Source organism: Danio aesculapii, chromosome 24 (genome assembly GCF_903798145.1).
Source record: "Danio aesculapii chromosome 24, fDanAes4.1, whole genome shotgun sequence".
Taxonomy (NCBI): domain Eukaryota; kingdom Metazoa; phylum Chordata; class Actinopteri; order Cypriniformes; family Danionidae; genus Danio; species Danio aesculapii.
The window spans coordinates 743,204-766,027 of NC_079458.1; the positions used below are offsets into that span (position 1 = coordinate 743,204).

Sequence of the window (22,824 nt, forward strand, 5' to 3'; positions counted from 1 at the left end):
CATTATTTATTCTAACATTGATTGCTTATGCCTGTTTAAATAAACCGAAAACACACATATACGACTCACTTTAGTGTTTTATTTGTGCTTATTAGCACCACACACTTTCATATCTCGTTTGTTTTCTCTTTGATGAAACGATAAGTGTAAAAAGTAACAATAATTAACGTTAAAGTAACTAAAAAACCGACTGAACGAATCCCACTATGGCGAAGGATTAGACGCTTCAGACTGACGTCCCGCGTGATTGGCTAAAACAGCTGACTTTTACTGAATATTAATGAGAAACTTCGGAAAGTTGCTGAGTAACGTGCTCGCGCGTTCATTAATATTCATAAGTACCTTCGCCATAGTATTCGTGTGTATATTCAGTTCAGGATGGGTCTCATTCAGAGCGTGTTTGCTACACAGGGCGGATATCATGTACATGGGGTGAGTGTCACATTTAATGCGCACAAACACAGCGTTTTAATCGTTGCTGGATTTAATTAGACGTCTGTATTGATGAAGAGGTCATTAATAGTGTTTGATATCTGAGGTGAAGGTTTGTCGGGGGGTTCAGAAATTCAAGGGATGTGCAGGAGATTCGGGGATTTTGTTTATTTTTTTTAAATTTAATAAAATTTTATTTATAATGCACTTTAAAACAACAAAGTTGACCAAAGTGCTAACAATAAAGGGTCAAACAAAGCATAACACATACTTTAAAATACAAAGAAATAAAAGTAAATATAATTTTATTTAAAGAGTGTTTCGTCTACTGAAATACTGTCATAAATATTGTATTATTTCATTCATTCATTCATTTCCCTTTGGCTTAGTCCCTTTACTCATCAGGGGTCGCCACAGCGAAATGAACCGCCAACTATTCCAGCATATGTTTTACGCATCGGATGCCCTTTCAGCTGCAGCCCAGTACTGGGAAACACCCATTCACACTCATTCTCTCTCACACACACACACTCATACACTACGGCCAATTTAGTTGATCAATTCCCCTAAAGCGCATGTGTTTGGACTGTGGGGGAAACCGGAGCACCCGGAGGAAACCCACGCCAACACGGGGAGAACATGCAAACTCCACACAGAAACGCCAACTGACACAGTCGGGACTCGAACCAGCAACCTTCTTGCTGTGAGGCAACAGTGCTAACCACTGAGCCACCATGTTGCCCTATTGTATTATTTGTAGTATTAAAAGGGTTTTGAATGGATTAGATTATATATTTATATTAAATATATATATATATATATTCTTATTGAAACAAATGAAATGTATTAATTTAAATGTCTAAAATTTTAAAATGTCTAAAATTAATCTAAATTAATGAGATGTATTAATGTAAAAAAATATATTTTATTTAATATTTTTATGTAGTTATTACGTAGTCAAGTTATTAGTTTTTTGTAATCATTTGATTAGGGTGAATTAAATTGAATTAAATTCCGTTGAATTTACATTGCTTAAGTGTTCAAAAACAGTCCAAGTTCATGATTTATTTTGCAGACATTAGTATCAAATCCCTGTTAGTATTACTTAAAAGTTTTAAAATAAAATAAATGAAATGTAACTTGCATAGACAATACGTTTCATATGAAAAAACGTTTGTTAATAGGCTTACGTAACCCAAAAATGTGAGGAATGTTGGAAAAATCTGTTTACCGAAGTGTTTATTTAATTGTAAAAAAGCAAAATTAAGTTTACAAAATCAATTTTGACCACAGAAAAATGAAATGATTTTCAATCAAGTCTCTTAAAGTCTCATTTTTAAAGAAAAGCTGGGATAAGGTTGAAATTATTTGCAAAGTTTTGTTCACTTACAAAAAAATGTGCTTTTTAAATGGTATTTTATGTGGATTTTTCATATCAAAACAGACTCAAATGCATTACGATTCATTAATCATCCTCGTGATTGTTCTGAATAGGTTTCAAATAATAGCATAAATGTGAATATGACTGGGGAAACACAGTGGTTAGCACTGTGGCCTCACAGCAAGAAGGTTGCTGATTCGAGTCCCGGCTGGGTCAGTTGGCATATCTATGTGGAGTTTGCATGTTCTCCCCGTGTTGGCGTGGGTTTTCCTCCGGGTGCTCCTTTTTCCCCCACAGTCCAAACACATGCGCTATAGGTAGGGCCAGATGGAATCTGTGGACGTTTTTGCTATTTCTGCGGAGAATTTTGGTAAAAATCTGCGGATTTCTGAAGAATTATTTTGGGAATATCATAACTAAAACCTTAATATATGAAATAAAAAGTCATCTCTTTTTAACTTTTATTTAATGTTTACAATGCAAATCCAATTAGATTCAGTTTATTTGGTAAACAAAGCAAGTCTCTCATATAATTTCTCTACTAAAATACAGAAAATATTACTGTAAAAACTGTATTGTACAAAAATCAGATCAACATTTTCATATTAGTCAATAATATTACTGTAATTAATTAAAAAAACTGAATAAATATAGATCTAAACACATTTACTCAAGTAAATAAACAGAATTAATGATGGGCTCATAATCTGCCTAGCTATAGGGGAATTGATTAACTAAATTGGCCGTAGTGTTTGTGTGAATGAGTGTTTGTGTGTTTCCCAGTACTGGGTTGAGGCTGGAAGGGCATCTGCTGCATAAAACATACTGGATAAGTTGGTGGTTCATTCTGCTGTGGTGACCCCTGATAAATAAGGGACTAAGCGGAAGGAAAATGAATGAATGAATGCGACAGCTGAATTTTTTTTTATTGTTAGTGAAAATAATCTACTTTAATTCCCAGATTCAGGAGAATTCTCCAGCAGAGAGAGCCGGTCTGGAGCCCTTCTTTGATTTTATTCTGTCAATTGGACACACAAGACTGGTGAGAAATAGAATTTTAAATCTTTGACCTAATTAATCTAGTTCAGCCTTTAAATGTTACTTTAAGCTTTCACCAGTTATTAGAGCTGTAAAGCTTAACTTTCCGATTTTAGGTGAAAAATCGAATCTGTTGGAGACGTCCAATAGATTAATAAGTACTGAAAAAGTCCACAAAGGGGGGAGGGGGGGGTTGGTGATCACCAGAATGGGGAAGTCCCAGAGTAAAGTGAGAAAATATGATACACCGGTGTTTTGGAAAATGGAAAAACTGTTTTTATATTATTTGTTTTTATTTTATTTATACTTGTCTCTTTTATTCCTGTTTATGTGAAGGAAGCACTTTAAATTGCCAGTGTGTATGAAATGTGCTGTATAAATAAACTTGCCTTGCCTAAGATGAATACTAGTATCTTGAACAATGTCTAGTCAAATATTATGGCAGAGATCAAATAAATCAGTTATTAGAAATGAGTTATTAATAATGCATATGGCCTCCGTTATCCACTTGGAAAGGCTCAGATTTATCAGGTCTAATTCTAAAGAACAATTCTTTGCTACCTGGGAACCCTTTCTTGGATACTTAGACCTGAAACGTGCTCTATCCAAATCCAGCACCCTTCATGAAAACTGACTGGTACACTACCTTATAGGACTTCGTGATGTCTACATACTGTGTAACATTACATTTTGTATCCCCAACAGCTGAACCCACATGTATGGCAATTCATATATTTACCAGCAAAGTGTGTATATTCTGAGACAATATTGTTTGTTGTGTTCTGTTTTACTTAATAAACCTTAAAATGAAAAAAGAAATGAGTTATTAAAACTATTATGTTTAGAAATGTGTTGAAAATACTCTTTCCGCTAAACAGAAATTGGGGAAAAAATTTACAGGAGGGCGAATAATGCTGACTTCAACTGTGTATATATTAATAAAGCGTGTGTTTGTGCTCAGAATAAAGAGAGCAGCACGCTGAAGGAGCTCCTGAAGGCTAATGTGGAGAAGCCGGTGAAGCTGCAGGTTTACAGCAGTAAAGTGATGAGGGTTCGAGAGCTGGAGCTGGTTCCCAGTAACCTGTGGGGTGGTCAGGGGCTCCTGGGGGCCAGTGTGCGCTTCTGCAGCTTCCAGGGGGCCGATCAATACGTCTGGCACGTGCTGGTGAGTTTTCTAGGAACATCCGTATCATTTCTGTCAGGCATTAGTCAAAGGGACAAGTTCACCCCAAAAATTAAATCATTTACTCACACTTTAATTGTTTTAAACTTTTAGGAGTTTCTTTCTTCAGTTGAACACTAAATAACTTATTTTGGAAACTGTTAACCATTAATTTCCATAGTATTTGCTACTTTGGAAGTCAATGGTTACAGGTTTTAAACATTCTTCAAAATATCTTCTTTTGTGCTCATCAGAAAAACATTGGAAGCACTTCAGGGAGGGTAAATGGTGAGTACATTTTCATTTTGGGGTGAACTATCCCTCTAACAATTAGTGTTAATTAAATATTTAAACATATATTAGGAAAAAATTGTATTCTCATCATAATCCTTTGAAACTGCCCCTGTTAGGCTTTGTGGTCTTTTTAAAGAGGGCGGAGCTACAAACGCCTGTGTGTCAGCATAGTGCCAGATTGAAAACAGGACGCAGAGTGCTTCTGTCAGTCTATGGAGACTCCTGTCACTGTTTATTTGTGCTTCATCTAAAACTCCACATCTATAATCCTTAGTCTATGCCAGGGATGGGCAAACTCGATCCTGGAGGGCCGGTGTCCCTGCATAGTTTTGCACCAACCCTAATCAAACACACCTGCTTGTAGCGTTCTAGTGATCTTGAAGACACTAATTAGGGTGTTCAGGTGAGTTTGATTAGTGTTGGAGCAAAACTCTGCAGGGACACCGGCCCTCGAGGATCGAGTTTGCCCATGCCTGGTCTATGCTGACATTGTCTTCAGCAGCTCTAAGCCTGCATTTACACAGCAGATCTTGATGGTCAATTCTGATTTTTTTGACTGTATCCGATTTGTTTGCTGACCTGCTTACATCATCTTTTAAAAGTGACTCGTATCCGATCGTCTGCATTTACACAGCACACGGCAAAGGTGCAATGACCAGGAAAAAAAGAGCGGGCGCTGACTGACAGCTGATAATAAAAGAGCGCTCTTTTCTCTATTCCTTTATGTAATCTGTTCGCAGCTTTTGACAAGCTGTTTTACTGTAGTTTATGACAGAAAGGTTCTCATTTGTCCATCTTCTTTAGATATATAGGCTTTTTAAAACCTTCAGGCATCTTAATGTCATGTCCATGGCGTGATTTATGCATGTGATGTATGCTCTAGTTTTACATTAGTTTATATTGGTTATGTGGCGGACATTGCGCTCTCTCGCTCTCGTTAACATGCTTAAATACCTGTGCTATATGACAATATAAATGCTTGTTTTAGTCCTTGTGTGTGAGATTTAAGGTTTGGGACTCTGCTGAAGTCTGTTCTGAAATGAAAGCATCAGACTTGATGTCATTCGCTATGGTTTTTAATGATGCGCGACTCGCATTGACAGGTGAAAATCCGATCTACATGCTTATACTGCAGACATGAGGGCACTGATCCGATTTATATCGGATAAATTTCCACATATGAACAAGGTCTGAATCTGATTTGAGTAAATGGGAATCCATGTGATTTGTACCTGCTTACACGTACATGGGCCGAATCCCATCTGTGCCACACGGGAGAAAAACATCGGAATTGAGTCACTTGAACAGTGCAGTGTAAATGCAACCAAACACTCTAATGGCTAATGGACAGACGGCTGCTTCTCACTTAGGGCTGCTGTTTATGCTAATGAGATGGTCATTAGTGGGCAGGGCTTTCCCCCTCTAATGACATGTACAAAGAGAGAATGTCAATCACAGTGTTTCTGCAGACTGTTTTTATCAAATGTCATTATAAAAATAGAAATAATTAATGTTTACCATTAGATGCTGGATATACAACCCCTTAAAGAATGATTTTTGTATAATAGCTTTTAAAACAAAATAACTTAATTTGACATTCAACTGTATATCATAATAAGCTCACATATACAAGTTTATCAACAAAACCAGGCACACAAATGCATGAGATATGGGCTAAAATACACATTTTTCACTCAAAATGTAAATTCTGTCATCCTTTTCTAATCCCCACTTATTGTAAGCCTGTTTGAGTTTCATTGAAAAGCTCGTTTGGATCCCACTGAATCTGCACTTCAGTTACTGAAGTACAAATACAATTATTATCTTAGCATTTTGTATAGATTTTCTTTTTTCTTATTATTAACATATCTACACATTCTTAAATCAATATGCAGAATAAAACTTAGTCATTTTTTCTTGTTAAACATTTTTTTAAAAATTGCAATGTACTAAAATGAAATGTTCCAATTATAATAACAATAATAATATTAATCAGCACAATATTTTATTAACATTTAGCAGGTGTAAATTATTTTTTTAATCAGACTTTTATTGTGCTCACTTTAATACACCCTACTTAATTGTGCACTGAATTTTGAATTAAATAAAAACCCTTAAATTAGGATACATTTACTTATTTACTCCCAGGGCCATTTATATCAAAGTTGATATTTAGTCGCTCCATATTGGGGTTTCTCAACATCTGGTTTTACGAGGCGAGTTGTTAGCCCAATGCTCAACCCCCAACCTGGAGGACCAGGACACACTACATACCATTTAACTTCAAGATACAGTTGAAGTCAGAATTATTAGCCCCCCTGTTTATTTTTTTCCCCAATTCCTGTTTAACAGAGAGCAGATTTCTTCAACACATTTCTAATGATAATAGTTTTAATAACTCATCTCTAATAACTGATTTATTTTCTCTTTGTCATGATGACAGTAAATAATATTAGACTAGATATTCTTCAAGACACTTCTATACAGCTTAAAGAGACATTTAAAGGCTTAACTAGGGTAATTAGGGTAACTAGGCAGGTTAGGGTAATTAGGCAAGTTACTGTATAACGATGGTTTGTTCTGTAGACTATCGAAAATAAATATAGCTTAAAGGGGCTAATAATATTGACTTTAAATGGATTAAAAAATATTCAAAACTACTTTTATTCTAGCCGAAATAAAACAAATAAGACTTTCTGCAGAAGAAAAAATATTATCAGACATACTGTGAAAATTTCATTGCTCTGTTAAACATCATTTAGGAAATATTTAAAAAGGAATAAAAAAATCAAAAGGGGGCTAATAATTGTAATTTAAAGAGGGGGTTATTAATTCTGACTTCACCTGTACAATAAAGAGGCAAAAATATATTTCTGATTAAAGCTATCAAAATTAAATCACTTTGTTATTTAAATAAGAAATATAAGTGTGTGTGTGTGTGTGTGTGTGTACTGTATGTGTGTGTTGTAGTTTTTCTGAATGTGCTTTACCTGACTCTTCTTGCAGGATGTAGAAGTGAATTCTCCAGCTGAACTGGCGGGACTGAAGCCTCATTCGGATTATATTATTGGAGCAGATCAGGTTCTACAAGAAGTAAGATCTGATTATTACATATTCAAAGCTGATCTGGTACAACTTGAGGCTTCAAAGTGTGTTTAATGCATACATTAGAGACGCAACCGTTCACTGAACTCACGATTCAATTTATTTTATATATATTTTCTATTATACAGTAAATGAAAAGGTGTGTTTATTAGGCCATAGCTGCAGTTTTATTTATTAATTTTTGTGTGTGTGTAATTGAAGTATGACAAAACTAAATTTGTAAATCGCTTTGGACAATGACTAAATGTAAAATGTAATGTCAATATATATTTTAAAATCAAATAACTCGCACAAATGTAGAAATCTCTTCATATAAACATAGTACAGGCTTATGCACAGCAGGATGATTATTGTGCACAATTTATTGGCAACATTTAAAGTCTGCATGAGCTGGAAGCTGCGACCGTTTTTATTTTGTTTGCTTTTTTCGTATTATGATGCAGTTCCAAGAGAAACAGAATATTAAATGAGTAAACAGTGGGCGTGGCTTGTTTTTTCTACTGCGAGCTGATTGGATGTAATGTAGGTGTTTCATTCAGAAAGATGGGGAACAGGGTTTATGGAGAGTTACTACAACCTAACGGACTCCTCATCCTCACTATTGCTGTTTGTTGTCAAAACTGACAGCTGGAGGGGCGTGGTTAAATACGTTAACCACACCCATTACCTCAGACAGACCTAATCTGAGAATTTAACTGAAAACAAACAGGAAGTGCATGTTCAGATTTTAATTGAAGATTACAAGGGCAAACTAGATGAATTGTTCACCACAAAGCTAGCAATTCCTTTCTGAATGTTAGTTTTGATTTCATTTGTACTTTAAATGCCTCATGACTAAAAACTGCTCATTAAAATAAATTGAAATCTTCATTTTTGGGTGAACTGGTCTCTTTGGTCTGTGTTTGTGCAGTCGGAGGACTTTTTCTCGCTGATCGAGGCATGTGAAGGTAAATCACTGAAGCTTCTGGTCTACAACACACAGACTGACCGCTGTCGAGAAGTGCTCATCACTCCGAACGCAGCCTGGGGTGGAAACGGCAGGTACAGAAACGCGAACACACTGTTTCCATTCAAACATGCGCATTAAACCTATGCACAAAACTGGAATATTGCATAAAACATTTGTAAAACAAATCAGTGTTTCCAACAAACACCAACAAGTGTTTCCAACAGTGTTGCAGAAGAACATTTTAGATGTTTTACAATGTGCCGGAAACAGCCATTAAAGGGCACCTATGGTGAAAAATTTACTTTTCAAGCTGTTTGGACAGACATATGTATAGATATAGAGTATAGACCGTCATATTGGGGTGATATAAACACACCCAGTGCTTTTTTTAAATGTATCAACATAAAAACGGTGGACCAATTGGAGCGGTTTTCAGACCGACCACAACTTGAGGTAGGAGTGAGTTCCCCCCCGCCCACCGAATTGATTGACAGCTGCATGCATTAACATGTCTCCATAGTAACATGTATAATCATATCAACAAGATCAGATGTGTGCAAAGCAGCCGGGAATAAAAGGTGTGTTCAGTTTGCTAGGATCATCAATCATCATCAAACATGATCAAGAGTGAGTTTCACATGTTTGCAATGTGTTAAAACAGAGCACATGTGTAATGAATTACAGCGATACAGCCACGTGTCAGAACAGTTATAAAGGAAGACGCTTCAATCGCGGTTTGTGGACGTTAAATCAGGTTTATTTTGTACATTAATATAACAGATCTCCATACAGCAGTGGAGATTAACCTGTATCCTGTCACATATGCGTGCAAAAAGAGTGCAAAGCTAAACGCACCTGTGCGTGTGCGCGTGTCCGTGCTGTGTGTGTGTGTGTGCGTGAACTTTGTAATGACATTGTGTGTGACTCATCACTGCAACTCCACAACAAATACTGATCGGTAAAGTTCTTACTCTAGTATTTCTCACAAACGCCACGTGAGATCTGCTTCCGTCATGTCTGTCTGTTGTCTGATGCAGCCGAGGGAGACAGGCATGCTGATAAGCATGTGGAAACGGTGGGCGTGAAGGACTAGCCTTAAAGGCGCAGTACACTAAAACCTGATGGTCAGAGCTATAAATTAGAAACTTATGAAAGCCATAATAAATAATCTGATGGGTGTTTTGAGCTGAAACTTTACAGACACATTCTGGGGACACAAAAGACTCATATTAAATCTGGAAAAAGGGGTAAAATAGGTGCCCTTTAATGCATAGTCCCTGAAACACACGTATATGTATCTGATCATCATCTGTGAAAAACTAAATCACATCCTGCATACTGATGCACTTTTCTTATTGGATAAAACCGCTTATCCTACTCCGTTGTATTCATGTCCATTTTCTAAATTTATGCGCATCTTTGCATTTCCACTTTGATGCAATATTCAAAAAATATACAGGTGAATATACAGGTTTGCCTTTTCCTACTCAACCCAAATTGAACCAAACAATAACTTACAAACCAGATGTGTGTGAACTGTGAAATTTACTATATTTTTTTTTACTTTCATCCACTGTTTGTTCAGTCTTGGCTGTGACGTCGGGTTCGGATACCTGCATCGCATCCCCATGTGTCCAGTCACATCAGATCAACACCACAACACACCTGAACAGCAGGAAAACAAGCACTGCTCTGAGGTACAACACTCGCTAATATCACTAATGTCGCTAATGATTATTTATGTTAATTATTCACTGATATTTCACTCAGTTTCTCATTCACTTTTTAAAAGCTCTTAATAAGATGAAAAGACATGCCATGTGGAGTCTGGTTTGAGGTTAGCATCTAATGCTAAAGCACACAATGCTGGAAAATATTAACTTTGTTTTCTTTGAGTCAGTTTTCATCAACTCTGTTAAGGTTTTAAAAGTTTAACAATAAATTGTTAACAGAATCAGATGTTCTCTATCACATTTAAGCATTATTAGACATTAATTATAGATTTAGATTTAGGTCCCCACAGAGGAATGAACCGCCAACTTATCCAGCCTTTGTTTTATGCAGCGGATGCCCTTCCAGCTGCAACCCATCACTGGGAAACATATACATATATATATATATATATATATATATATATATATATATATATATATATATATATATATATGGGCATAAAATATGGACAAACTCAACCACTGGGTTAAAAAAAGTCTCATTTAAATTTAACAAAAAAATTAACCCAACATTGGGTTTGTCCATATTTGATCAAATGTTGAACTACAGATAAATGCATATTTATATAGGAATAAAATGCGGACGAACTCAACCATTGGGTTAAATAGTTCAATTCAAATTGAACTAAAAAGAATAATATGTCCAAATGTAGAAAAATACACATTTATATGGGCATAGAACATGTACAAACCGTTATGTTAAAAAGACTAATTCCACTGAAAAAATTAACCCAACGTTGGGTTTGTCCATATTTGACCAAATGTTGGGCTAGGTAAATGCATATTTGTATGAGAATAAAATATGGACAAACCCAATCATTGGGTTAAACATGGGGTATTAATTTAGTTTAAAAAGTCATATTCTACCCATTTTGTGGATGAATTGACCTTTTTTAGTTACCTGCAATTCTGTAATGAGTCTCTTCTGGAAGATCTGACCTGGATGTGTTGTTCATGATATTCAGCTGCTTCTAGTGAACTCGACTGACGGTGAGGAGAAAGGAGACGCTCATGATGGATCCGTTCGGGACACTTGTGAAGATTCAGATCGTTGTGAAACATCTCCTGGTGGGTCAAATCATTAGCACATGCAGTTAAAGGCTAAATTATTCACCCTCCTGTGAAAAGTTACTCATTTCTAATAACTCATTTCTTTTATCTCTGCCATAATATTTGACTGAATATTCTTCAAGATGTTAGTATTGAGTACGTCTTAAAGTGACATTTAAAGGCTTGACTAGGTTGATTTCGAAGTAAAGTTTCATAAACTAATTTCGAGAGGAGCACGTGATATGATTGAGCACGTCTGGCCATTCATCTGTAATCAGTAATAATCCAATCAGAGTGATCCTAGTTTACTATAAATGGATCATTTTCTCCCTACTGTTCTATCTTCGTTTGGAAGAATCCCCCCTTCCACCCCATCTCCTCCTTTTCCTCCCTTTTCTAAAGGGGGAGCTCTCGAGACCTACCTGATCTCGGATCTCCTGATATGCTTATCGACCGGGCGGAAGCCCTGGGCTCAAATATCTCCGAGCTCAGGGTTCTCTCCCGGGACAGCATGCCAAACCTGCTTTATACGCCAAGCATATCTAAGTGGGAACTCTTGAAACACGAAAATGGCATTTTCAAATTGATTCGTTTTAGAAAAGGTACATTTTTGTAAACTAAAAATACGGTCTCAGTGTGGATGGAAGGCCGAAACGGAAAGCTAAATATGTATTTTTAAAGTAAAATGTATTAGTGTGGACATGGCTTAGGTGAAGCTTCCTTACTGATCAGTTCCTTTTCAAAATCTCCAAATGCAAAGTAAGTGATACCCATCTTTGTATAAAAATGTCCAGCTTCAATTGAAGTTGGGCAGTGTTAATTGTGTTTCTCACACAATCCTATGCAAATATTTTACTTTAAATGTGCTGTATGTAAGTTTTTGACTCTTCTAAAGCATATAAATACAGTTATATGTTTGCAGATATTTCAGAAACATGCCAAGAACATTCTTGTTTATCTGAAAAACAATGCTGATGTTTCTGTGCCGGATGGCTGTCTTTGTTTTGGTCATTTTAACCTGCCCAATGCCACTTTAGCCAATTATATTTCAGCACTCCGGGTTGCCTTGGTGGAAAACAGCGTATTTCATTCATTCATTCAGAAAGGCTCTGAAAGCATGCGTCCGTGACCGAAATGTGACCTCCGGTGGACAGTAGCAGACTCCGAAATGAGACGCAGATTCAGAGTTCCACATGAGGTTATTAATTAGCAAATGAAATATTACGAATGTAAACGTTAGGTGAGCAGGTTATATTGTAACCCTGTGTGCTAATTAACATCACAATTCATGACGAGATACGCAGTAAATTTGGCAGTTTGGACCAGACGAAACATGACAGATGTAAACACAGCCATTCAGAAGCACAGAATAGTGCACTCACTCATAAAATGGTAAGGTTTATAATCTAATGAATACATATTAAACCTTTTTAACTTTATTAAATGTAGATACTGAGTCACTCATATGTTCTAAAGATCAATTTCAGATGGTTTATTGTATTTTTCAGATCTGAGGTGAACTATCTGCTGCTGCTTTCAGTAGTACGGCAATAAATTTCATGTAAAATGTAATTCAAACTCACGTTATCAGCATTTAACACTGAATAAAGCACATGAGGTATACCTGAGCTGATCATTGTCAGCTTTCTGGTGTTCAGCTGTGAGAAATACAAGCCGTTTCTAATATATCAACTCAAGGTGTTTGTTAAGACAAAAACTCCTTTTAATATGGAGAATATTCCTTCTATCGTGTGTCCTTGCTTTTATTTTGAACACAGTTTAAATCCCTCGCTCCTGTCCTCAATCTGGCAACCTGCGCTTGCGTTTGTTTTGATCCAGGAGTGCAATACCTAGTTCAACCACTGGGTGTCAAACTTACATACTGCACCGTTAAATGATAACCAAAAGGTCGACCAGTGGTTACAATGCCCGTTCAAAATATTTAGAATTTTGTCAATGCAATTAAAATGCTAATCAAGAAAACTATTTTTGTGTGTGTTTTTGCAGCTGTGGATCTCTCTGAATGTTTAGATTCATCTGCTTCCCTTCCAGACGCCTCTACTTCCTCTCTGAAAGATGATGATGAGTCTATTAGTAAGCATCAGATTAGCTTTAAAGGGGCCCTTCGGTATCATTCTTCTTTTTACAAGATGTAAAATGTGTCTCTGCTGTCTGTAGAGTGTGTAGTGAAGTTTGAGCACATAATAGCACACAGATAATGCTCTCTAACTCTCCGAACGGACCCTTTCAGGCTTTGATCCTAATTGTGGTGTTTTGGTGACTGTCGCTTTAAATGCAAATGAGATTGTGCTCTTTTCAGAAGAGGGCGGAGCTACAGACACCTGTGTGTCAGCATAGTGACAGATGTAAAACAGCAGTGTGTGTGCTTTAGTGTGAGTGTGTGCTTCATGCTTCTGTCAGTCTATGTCGCTCCTGTTGCTGCTTCATCTACAACTCCTCATCTATAATCCTCTTAGTCTATGCTGACATGATCTTCAGCAGCTCAAACACTCTAATGGCTAATGGACAGACGGCTGCTTCTCACTCAGGGCTGCTGTTTATGCTAATGAGGGAGAGATGAGCACTAGTGGGCGGGGCTTTCCCCCTCTGATTGCACGTACAAATGGAAAAAGTCAATCAAAGTGTCGCATTTAACAAGTGTGATTATAACAAATAGTTAATGTTTACCATTAGAAGCTGACTATATTCACACACTGCTGCCACACAACGGTCTTTAAACCCCTTATAAAAGAGATTTCTGCATAAGAGCTCCTCTTTAATCAGACTTCTCCACTAACGCTGCATTATTTCCTCATCCACAGACAAACCGAGGATCAGCTCTTCAGTCCTGCTGGAGGATTCAGGGATCTGCGATACTCAAACACCACCTGAAATCATAAATACAACACCAAAGCATGACAAGACTGGCAAATGTACACAGAAAACGCACACATAATCATGTGCTGTGCCTCAGGTGTGTGTGTGTGTGTGTGTGTGTGTGTGTGTGTTCTCAGGGTTTCTTTCACAGAAATAGTTCAGCTGCTTGAAATGTTTTACCTGTGGAGTAATATAATATGTATAAATGAAGCTTTAAATATACTGTGTATATATATATATATATATATATATATATATATATATATATATATATATATATATATGTGTGTGTGTGTATATGATGCTGTTGCTGAGGGCTGCATGTAGGATTACACTGAAATCTGCTTTAAAGCACCACATTGTGTGTGTACCACTGTGTATTTCTGCTTTACAGAATATTGCCTTCATCTAACTGTGAATATATGATAATAAAATATAATATTCCACCTCTAAAACCATGAAAAAAACATTTTGATTATAATATAGATAGCTTTTCTTTAAATATTATTTTATTTTATATCCACCTACTGTTCTTCTTTGGGGTGGCTCAGTGTTTCGCACTGTGGCCTCACAGCAAGAAGGTCGCTGGTCGCTGTGGAGTTTGCATATTCTCCTCGTGTTGGCGTGTGTTTCCTCCAGATGCTGAGTTTTCCTCCACAGTCCAAACACATAGAGGGATTGGGTAGGCTAAATTGTCCGTAGTGTATGTGTGTGAATGTGAGAATGCATGGGTGTTTCCCAGTGATGGGTTGCAGCTGGAAGTGCTGGAAACATGTGCTGGATAAGTTGGAGGTTCATTCCGCTGTGGCGACCCCTGATTAATAAAGGAACTAAGCCGAAGGAAAATGAATGAATGAATTCTTTTTTGGGGGGGCACAGTGGCGCAGTGGTTAACACTGTGGCCTCACAGCAAAAAGGTCGCTGGTTTGAGTCCCGGCTGGGTCAGTGGTCATTTCTGTGTGGAGTTTGCATGTTCTCCTCATGTTGGCATGGGTTTCCTCCAGGTGCAACGGTTTCCCTCACAGTCCAAAACATATGTGCTATAGGGGAATTGATGAACTAAATTGGCTGTAGAGAATGAGTGTGTGTGTGTGTGTGTGAGAATGAGCGTGTATGGGTGTTTCCCAATATTGGGTTGCAGCTGTAAGAGCATCCGCTGTGTAAAACATATGCTGGAATAGTTGGCGGTTTATTCCGCTGTGGCGACCTCTGATAAACAAGGGACTAAACCAAACGAGAATGAATGAATGTTCTTTTTTGCAAATAAAGTGATAAAATTTTTAAGAAATTGTATTAATAGTTCAGAAAATAAAGCAAAATGCATTGTCATATGCATCTCACACACACACACACACACACACTTTGTTTTTATGATATAGAAGTTTTGAATCATTTTATAAATAATAAAATTTAGCATGATCACACACTATATATTTGAACATCTACAGTTCAATGTGACGGACATATCTGCTATGCTGAATCACGATGGAGCATTGTGTCACCTGTTATTTGGAAACGGTTATTATCTCTATAGCTGGTGCAGACGCTTACATTTAGAAATAAAATTTAACTAAACTAAATTTAAAATGTTGAAGAGACGAGCGAATTAAGAATCCTGTGTGTGTGATCAGATCAAAACACCACATGAGGTTAACAAATATGTCATGCTTACCTCTGAAATACTGCCATATGTGAATGCAGACGCTGTTTTCTGCTTCTGAAACTGAGAAATATTCACATGTTCAATATGAAACAACTTAAGCATGTCATTAGTTTTGCCTTTATTTTGCTGTAGAATTTCAAAAGTACTAACCTGCTCGGTTTTTGCATCCTTAATAAGCAGCGACATATTTCGGATGCATGAAAGGTATATTAGCATTTATATTAGGCAGCTTCTGGAATCTGTGATGTAAAAGGGTGGATAAGCCTCACCTCTACAGAAGAGCAACACCCACTTCTGGTTAGCACTGTCGCCTCACAGCAAGAAGGTCACTAGTTCGAGTCCTGCCTGGATCAGTTGGCGTTTCTGTGTGGAGTTTGCATGCTCTCCTCGTGTTGGCATGGGTTTCCTCTGGGTGCTCCGGTTTCCCCCACAGTCCAAACACATGCGCTATAGGGGAATTGATGTGTGTATGGGTGTTTCCCAGTGCTGGGTTGCAGCTGGAAGGGCTTTCACTGTGTAAAACATATGCTGGAATAGTTGGCAGTTCATTCCGCGGTGGCGACCCGTGATGAATAAAGGGTCTAAGCTGAAGGAAAATGAATGAATGAATTATGATTTGTTTTTCATGTTAAAATCTTAATAACAATAGAACTGGACCTCAGAGAACGCTACAAAATAAAACTGTAGTTGATAACCAGACATAAACATGTAAACTAGTTCGTTATTGGTTAATTTATTAAGCTGTTATTTACCCAAAATATACTGCATATAATTACAATCAACACAGGAAGCATAGATACAGGGGAGAGTGGACACGGACATCTTTCTTCAGTGTCCTGATTTCCGTTCTGATGGTTTCGGTGTTGCTATAATTATTATATTCGCCGAAGACCAAATGTTTACATGAATATATTTCACCAAACACTGTGCAAATCTCTGGATGATTGACACAAACCGTGATGTCATCCTTTAATAGCTCTCTAATAATTCATCTTGTTTTATAAAATTGATTTTTAGAGTATTTTCCTACTCATGTATGGAAAGATGACGCTCAGCAGCAATCCATCCGGATGAAGGAAAAAAAAAAATAGTGCCGTCAAATGATCCACCATGATTAATCACATTCAATATAAAAGTTTAATAATGCATGTGTGTGTATTTATTATGTTTTAATTATAATAAATACATTTAATGAAATATATTTATTATACATTCAATTATATACTGTTTAAAATGGCTCTCTTTAAATATACAGCAGTGTTTCCCAACCCTGATCCTGGAGGCACACCAACAGTACATATTTTGATTGTCTCCCTTATCTGACCCATTAACTTCAGGTGTTGGAGTCTCTTCTAATGTTATGATGAGTTGATTCAGGTGTGTTTGATTAGGGAGAGGTTGAAAATGTGGACTGCTGGTGTGCCTTCAGGAACAGGGTTGGGAAACACTGATATACAGTATTATAAAATGTAATTTATTCCTGTGATTTCAAAGCAGAATTTTTAGTTTCACATGATCCTTCAGAAATCATGATATTATGCTGATTTGTAGCAAAATATTCATTATTATTATTATTATTATGGTCATCATAGTCATCTATGCACCGTAATTTATTTAATTATTAAATTTTAATATATTAAATATTCAATTATACTGTTTAAAATTGCTGTTTTCTCTTTTTAAAATGTTACTTAAGTGTTATTTCACAGGTGAATTTTTAGCTTTCAGTCACATGATCCTTCAGAAATCATTCTATTATGCCAATTCATTATTAAAAACATTCATTATTATTATTATTATTATTATTACCATCATCATCATCATTTATGGACAGTTGAGTAATGTTTAACAGGATTTAATGAATTATGCTTTAAATATTTAATTATAATATATTAAATATGCAATTATATACTGTTTAAAATGGCTCTCTTAAATATACAGTATTATAAAATGTCATTTATTCCTGTGATTTTCAAAGCAGAATTTTTTGTTTGACATGATCCTTCAGAAATCATAATATTATGCTGATTTGTAGCGAAATATTCATTATTAGTATTATATTATTATAATGGTCATCATCATTGCACCGTCATTTATTTAAATATTAAATTTTAATATATTAAATATTCAATTATATACTGTTTAAAATAGCTGTTTTCTCTTTTTAAAATATTACTTAATTGTTATTTCACAGGTGAATTTTTAGCTTTCAGTCACATGATCCTTCAGAAATCATTCTATTATGCCAATTTGCTGCAAAACAAATATTCATTATCATTATTATTACATCATTTATGAACAGTTGAGTAATGTTTATCAGGATTTTTTAACGAATTATGCTTTAAATATTTAATTATATTAAATATGCATTTATATACTGTTTAAAATAGCTGTCTTCTCTTTAAATACATTATAAAATGTTATGTAAAAGGCTGAATTTTTAGTTTCCAGTCACATGCACATGATCCTTCAGAAATCATTCTATCATGCTGATTTACAGCAAAATAAATATTCATTATCATCATCATCATCATCAATATTTATGAAGTTTTTCAGGATTCTTTAATAAAAAGAAACATACAAAGATCTAAAATCAATCTGAAATATTCTGTAAATAATTTATCATCTTAAATAATAATAATCTCTTAAACAGCACATGATCATATTAGAGTGCTTTGAAGGATCACGCGATGAGAATTGATGATAAATATTCAGCATTGAAATCTCAGGAATAAACATTTTAAAACTCATTCAAATAGAAAATGTTTATCTTAAATAATAAAAATATGTCTAAATTGGACAGTTTTTGCTGTATTTTGGATCAAATAAATGCATAAACATTAAAAATTAAAACATTTTAAAAAATTGTATTTTATGTGTGTATTAATTTATGCACGCATGCCTAATCAATATTTAAATTCCATAAATATACATGCACTCTACGAGTTGAAGTCAAAGTTACTAGTATTGATAAAATACTGTGCAGCATAAAGGTGTAAACAGGTTAATTAGGCAAGTCATTGGACAACAGTGGTTTGTTCTGTAGACAATTGAAAATAAAAATATTAAGGGGCAAACAATATTGACCTTAAAATTGTTTAAAAATTGCTTTTAGTTAAAATAAATAAGACTTTTCCCATAAGAATAAAATATTATATGAAATACTGTGATAATTGCCTTGCTTATTCACTTTGATGATAAATAAAAGTTTCACAGGAGGGCGAATAATTATGACTTCAATTATATATACATAAATGTATTATCTAAAACCACCAAACTTGTTCCTGGAGGGCTGGTGTCCTGCAGATTTTAGCTCCAACTCTAATCAAACACACCTGAACAAACTAATCAAGGTCTTACTAGGTGTACTTGAAACACCCAGGCTGGTGTTTTGAGGCAAGTTGGAGCTAAACCCTGGAGGGACACCGGCCCTCCAGGACCGAGATTGGTGACCCCTGCTCTAAATAAACACAACCTTTTATTTCGACTGTGATTAATCATTTGACAGCACTACTTAAACTCGTCCTCATATTTTCATACATGCATTTTTTTGTTTGCATGAATTAATCCTACTTTATGACGTTACGAATCCTCATATTTGACATGAATAAGCACCTTTTTGTAGACACCGTACGTTTTCTTAAAAACAGAAAAGGTAAATAAAAACCTCCTACGCTCCAACTGGACTACAAAATAATTACAGTATATGTACAGAATGGATGCACTGATGACCACAGCACGTCAGTGAGAGAGATGCATCATGGGAAACGGAGTTCTTCAGTGCTCCTTCAAGACTCACGGTTGTTTTTTTAAAGCAGTTCCGCAGATCTGAAGACGTCATTGGCAACAAACACATCACTGGAATGTGAAATGAGAGAAAAACAAAAATAAAGTAGAAACTGAAAGAGTGTTTCTGCGTTTGTCCAGCGTTTCTCCTCACATCTCCAGACTGAAGCGTGAGTGCGGGTGAGTGTGCTTTTTAATGGAAGTGTGTATGCATGAGAGTTTCACGTTGATTTCTGCCGGTAGTGAAGCGTCAGGTCACCGCCGCTCTTCCAGATGAAGTGCTTCACTGTTCGCAGGTCCATGTTGGGGTCCAAAACCTTACAGATATAACAAAAACACACACGATTAGTGGTGTAACGGATCCCAAATCTCACGGTTTGGATCACATTCATTCATTTTCTTGTTGGCTTAGTCCCTTTATTAATCTGGGGTCACCACAGCAGAATGAACTGCCAACTTATCCAGCATTTGTTTTACACAGGGGATGCCCTTCCAGCCGCAACCCATCACTGGGAAGTCTGGATCACATTATGTTTTTTTTAGTCATGGATCAGACCATTTTTCGGATCAGCCAAAAAGGGGAGTAGACAAATGTAATTTGCTTTTCATTTATTACAGAAACAGCACTGCAAGACACTTTTGGTTTTAACAAACAGGACTGAGAACCTGTCATTTTACTAAAAATAAAATAAAGAAATAATCAGCTGAAGAAAAATAAATAGTAAAATATCCAGCTGTGGAAAAACTTACTGTTACTGTTACTGTTGCTGATAACAGTAAATGTAGAAATCTAGCATGTAATTTGTACAACCATGTTTATTTTAGTCTCATTTTCAATAAATGATTGAGTTATTCACTCAAAACTTCATGTTTCATTGCTAGATGTTTGATGGCTGGTTGTCGCCACCTATTGGTTAAATAATGTAAATGCTGCCTACAACTTTTCATTTTGAGCATCAAGTTAAATGCATATGATGGTGATTTTAATCTTTACCGTAAACATCAGTGGTTTGATCTAAGCTATAAACTGTTCTCCCAGTACTGTTGTGTTATTTGACTTTAACTAACTCAAAAGACTAAAGTCTAAATCTCTTTCTCGATATTTGCATGTTTCAAACACAGATTTGAATGCAGCGATTGGAAGGATTAATAAACGTATGCAAATCAGCATCATTTATAATTGATGTTGCGTGGGTGTTGAGATCCTGATCTTTTAATGATTAATCGTGCAGCTTACACTGAATGCATTAATACAGGCTAAACTAGTGTCAGAAAACACCTTTAATAACCTGAGAAACCCACCACATCCCCAATAACCCACCACAACGTCTTCCGTCATCACTATATTTTAGACAAAAGCCTAAATGCTTTCATACATGTGATTTGAATGACGCGAGAGGCTTAATTAATTAATTAATCTGCGAGTCATGGGTATTCCGAACGGTGGCTTGTGATCCATAGAAATCACAGATCAGCTGAGATCTGTTACACCTTCGCACACATTTAAGGTTAAAACAAACTTTTATTTTGGATGTGATAAATCATTAAATGATTAACTATTGCCCAGAAATATTTATATACCGCTGAAGTCCTCCTGGATTATTCGCTCCCCTCTATATATTTTCCCCAATTTCTGTTTAACAGAGAGACTTTTTCCAACACATTTCTAATCATAATAATGATTATGGTAATTAGGGTAAAGTTAGGGTAATTAGGCAAGTCATTGTGTAACAGTGGTTTGTTCTGTAGACCAGTGTTTCCCAACCCTGTTCCTGAAGGCACACCAGCAGTACACATTTTCAACCTCTTCCCAATTAAACACACCTGAATCAACTCATCAGAACATTAGAAGAGACTCTAAAACCTGAAGTTAATGGGTCAGAAAGACATCCAAAATATGTACTGTTGGTGTGCCTCCAGGAACAGGGTTGGGAAACACTGCTGTAGACAATTCAAAACTAATATTGCTTAAGGGGGCTAATAATATTGACTTTCTCCAGAAGAAACAATAAAAAAATACTATCGGAAATACTGTGAAACATTCCTGAATCTGTTTCACATCATTTGGGAAATAATTGAAAAATTATTGTGTGTGTGTGTGTGTGTGCGTGTATGTATATATATATATATATATATATATATATATATATATATATATATATATATATGTATATATATATATTATATATATATATATATATATATATATATATATATTATATATATATATATATATATATATATATATATATATATATATATATATATATATATATATATATAAATATATATATATATATATAAATATGTATATGTATATATATATAAATAAATATGTATATGTATATAAATATGTATATGTATATATATATAAATATGTATATATATATATATATATATGTATATGTATATATATATATATATATGTATGTATATATATATATATATATATATATGTATATATATATATATATATGTATATGTATATATATATGTATATATATATATATATATGTATATGTATATGTATATGTATATATATATATGTATATGTATATATATATATATATGTATATGTATATGTATATATATATATATATATGTATATGTATATATATATATATATATATATGTATATGTATATATATAAATATATGTATATGTATATATATAAATATATGTATATGTATATATATATATATATATATATATATATATATATATATATATATATATATATATATATATATATATATATATATATATATATATATATATATATATATATATATATATATATACATATATATACACACACAAATAAATAAAAGTGCCGCAGCACCTGATCCTGGCAGAGCAGCTCGATCTTCTCCTCGGCCTGCACCGCCATCTCCTCGTCCTCCTTCTGCTCGCTGGGCTTTTCTGCTGCAGATCCTCCAGTCTGAGACTCGCTGTCCAGATTAATGATCTTCTCATACACATGCTCCATCACCTTCCTCACCTGCAGCATATCACTCGCTGACAGACGGTCCCTGACACACACACACACACACACAATTTTTACCAATTAAAAAAAAACGTTCTCATCAAATACCCACGTTTATGTAATTAAATACATCACAAAAAATGTATTTTTTAAATATAAACAATTAACCCTTGTGTGCTGTTGGGTCGTTTTCTTCCACTCTGGGCTGATTTTGAGTCTTAATTTGGCCACAACTTTCTCTGTGCAAATGGAATCATTTTTGCTGACAAATCTTATTTTGATGTATATTTTGGGGAAATGCCTTGAAATTCAACAGTACACTCTGGGCAAATGGACTCCCCTTTGGTTGTGTTGGTTGCTGTTTATGC

General features: G+C 35.2%; 2 protein-coding genes across 3 annotated transcripts in view; one reads left to right on the forward strand and one right to left on the reverse strand.

Moving 5' to 3' along the window:
• Positions 1 to 372: 372 nt before the first annotated feature.
• On the forward strand, positions 373 to 14,226 carry gorasp1b (golgi reassembly stacking protein 1b). The gene is made up of 9 exons (XM_056450880.1): positions 373 to 432; positions 2,775 to 2,855; positions 3,813 to 4,016; positions 7,314 to 7,400; positions 8,323 to 8,453; positions 9,947 to 10,058; positions 11,060 to 11,162; positions 13,152 to 13,238; positions 13,967 to 14,226. Exons 1-9 carry the CDS (start codon positions 379 to 381, stop codon positions 14,098 to 14,100), a joined length of 993 nt encoding a protein of 330 aa, XP_056306855.1. The 5' UTR covers positions 373 to 378; the 3' UTR covers positions 14,101 to 14,226.
• Positions 14,227 to 19,057: 4,831 nt separating this feature from the next.
• Positions 19,058 to 22,824, reverse strand: part of wdr48a (WD repeat domain 48a) — a 23,574-nt gene continuing 19,807 nt past the window's right edge. For both annotated transcript variants that reach the window (XM_056451082.1, XM_056451081.1), the window contains exons 18-19: positions 22,313 to 22,502; positions 19,058 to 19,787 (exon numbers count right to left, since the gene is read on the reverse strand). In XM_056451082.1, the coding sequence (XP_056307057.1) occupies positions 19,692 to 19,787; positions 22,313 to 22,502 (286 nt within the window). In that variant the 3' untranslated portion in view covers positions 19,058 to 19,691. The remainder of the gene's footprint in view (positions 19,788 to 22,312; positions 22,503 to 22,824) is intronic.

Excerpts from the sequence above, each read along its gene's own strand:
- gorasp1b (XM_056450880.1), top strand. The coding sequence starts at position 379 with ATGGGTCTCATTCAGAGCGTGTTTGCTACACAGGGCGGATATCATGTA. Across the intron at positions 433-2,774 it reads GCGGATATCATGTACATGGG|ATTCAGGAGAATTCTCCAGC; the intron begins GTGAGTGTCACA and ends TTTAATTCCCAG. Across the intron at positions 4,017-7,313 it reads AATACGTCTGGCACGTGCTG|GATGTAGAAGTGAATTCTCC; the intron begins GTGAGTTTTCTA and ends CTCTTCTTGCAG.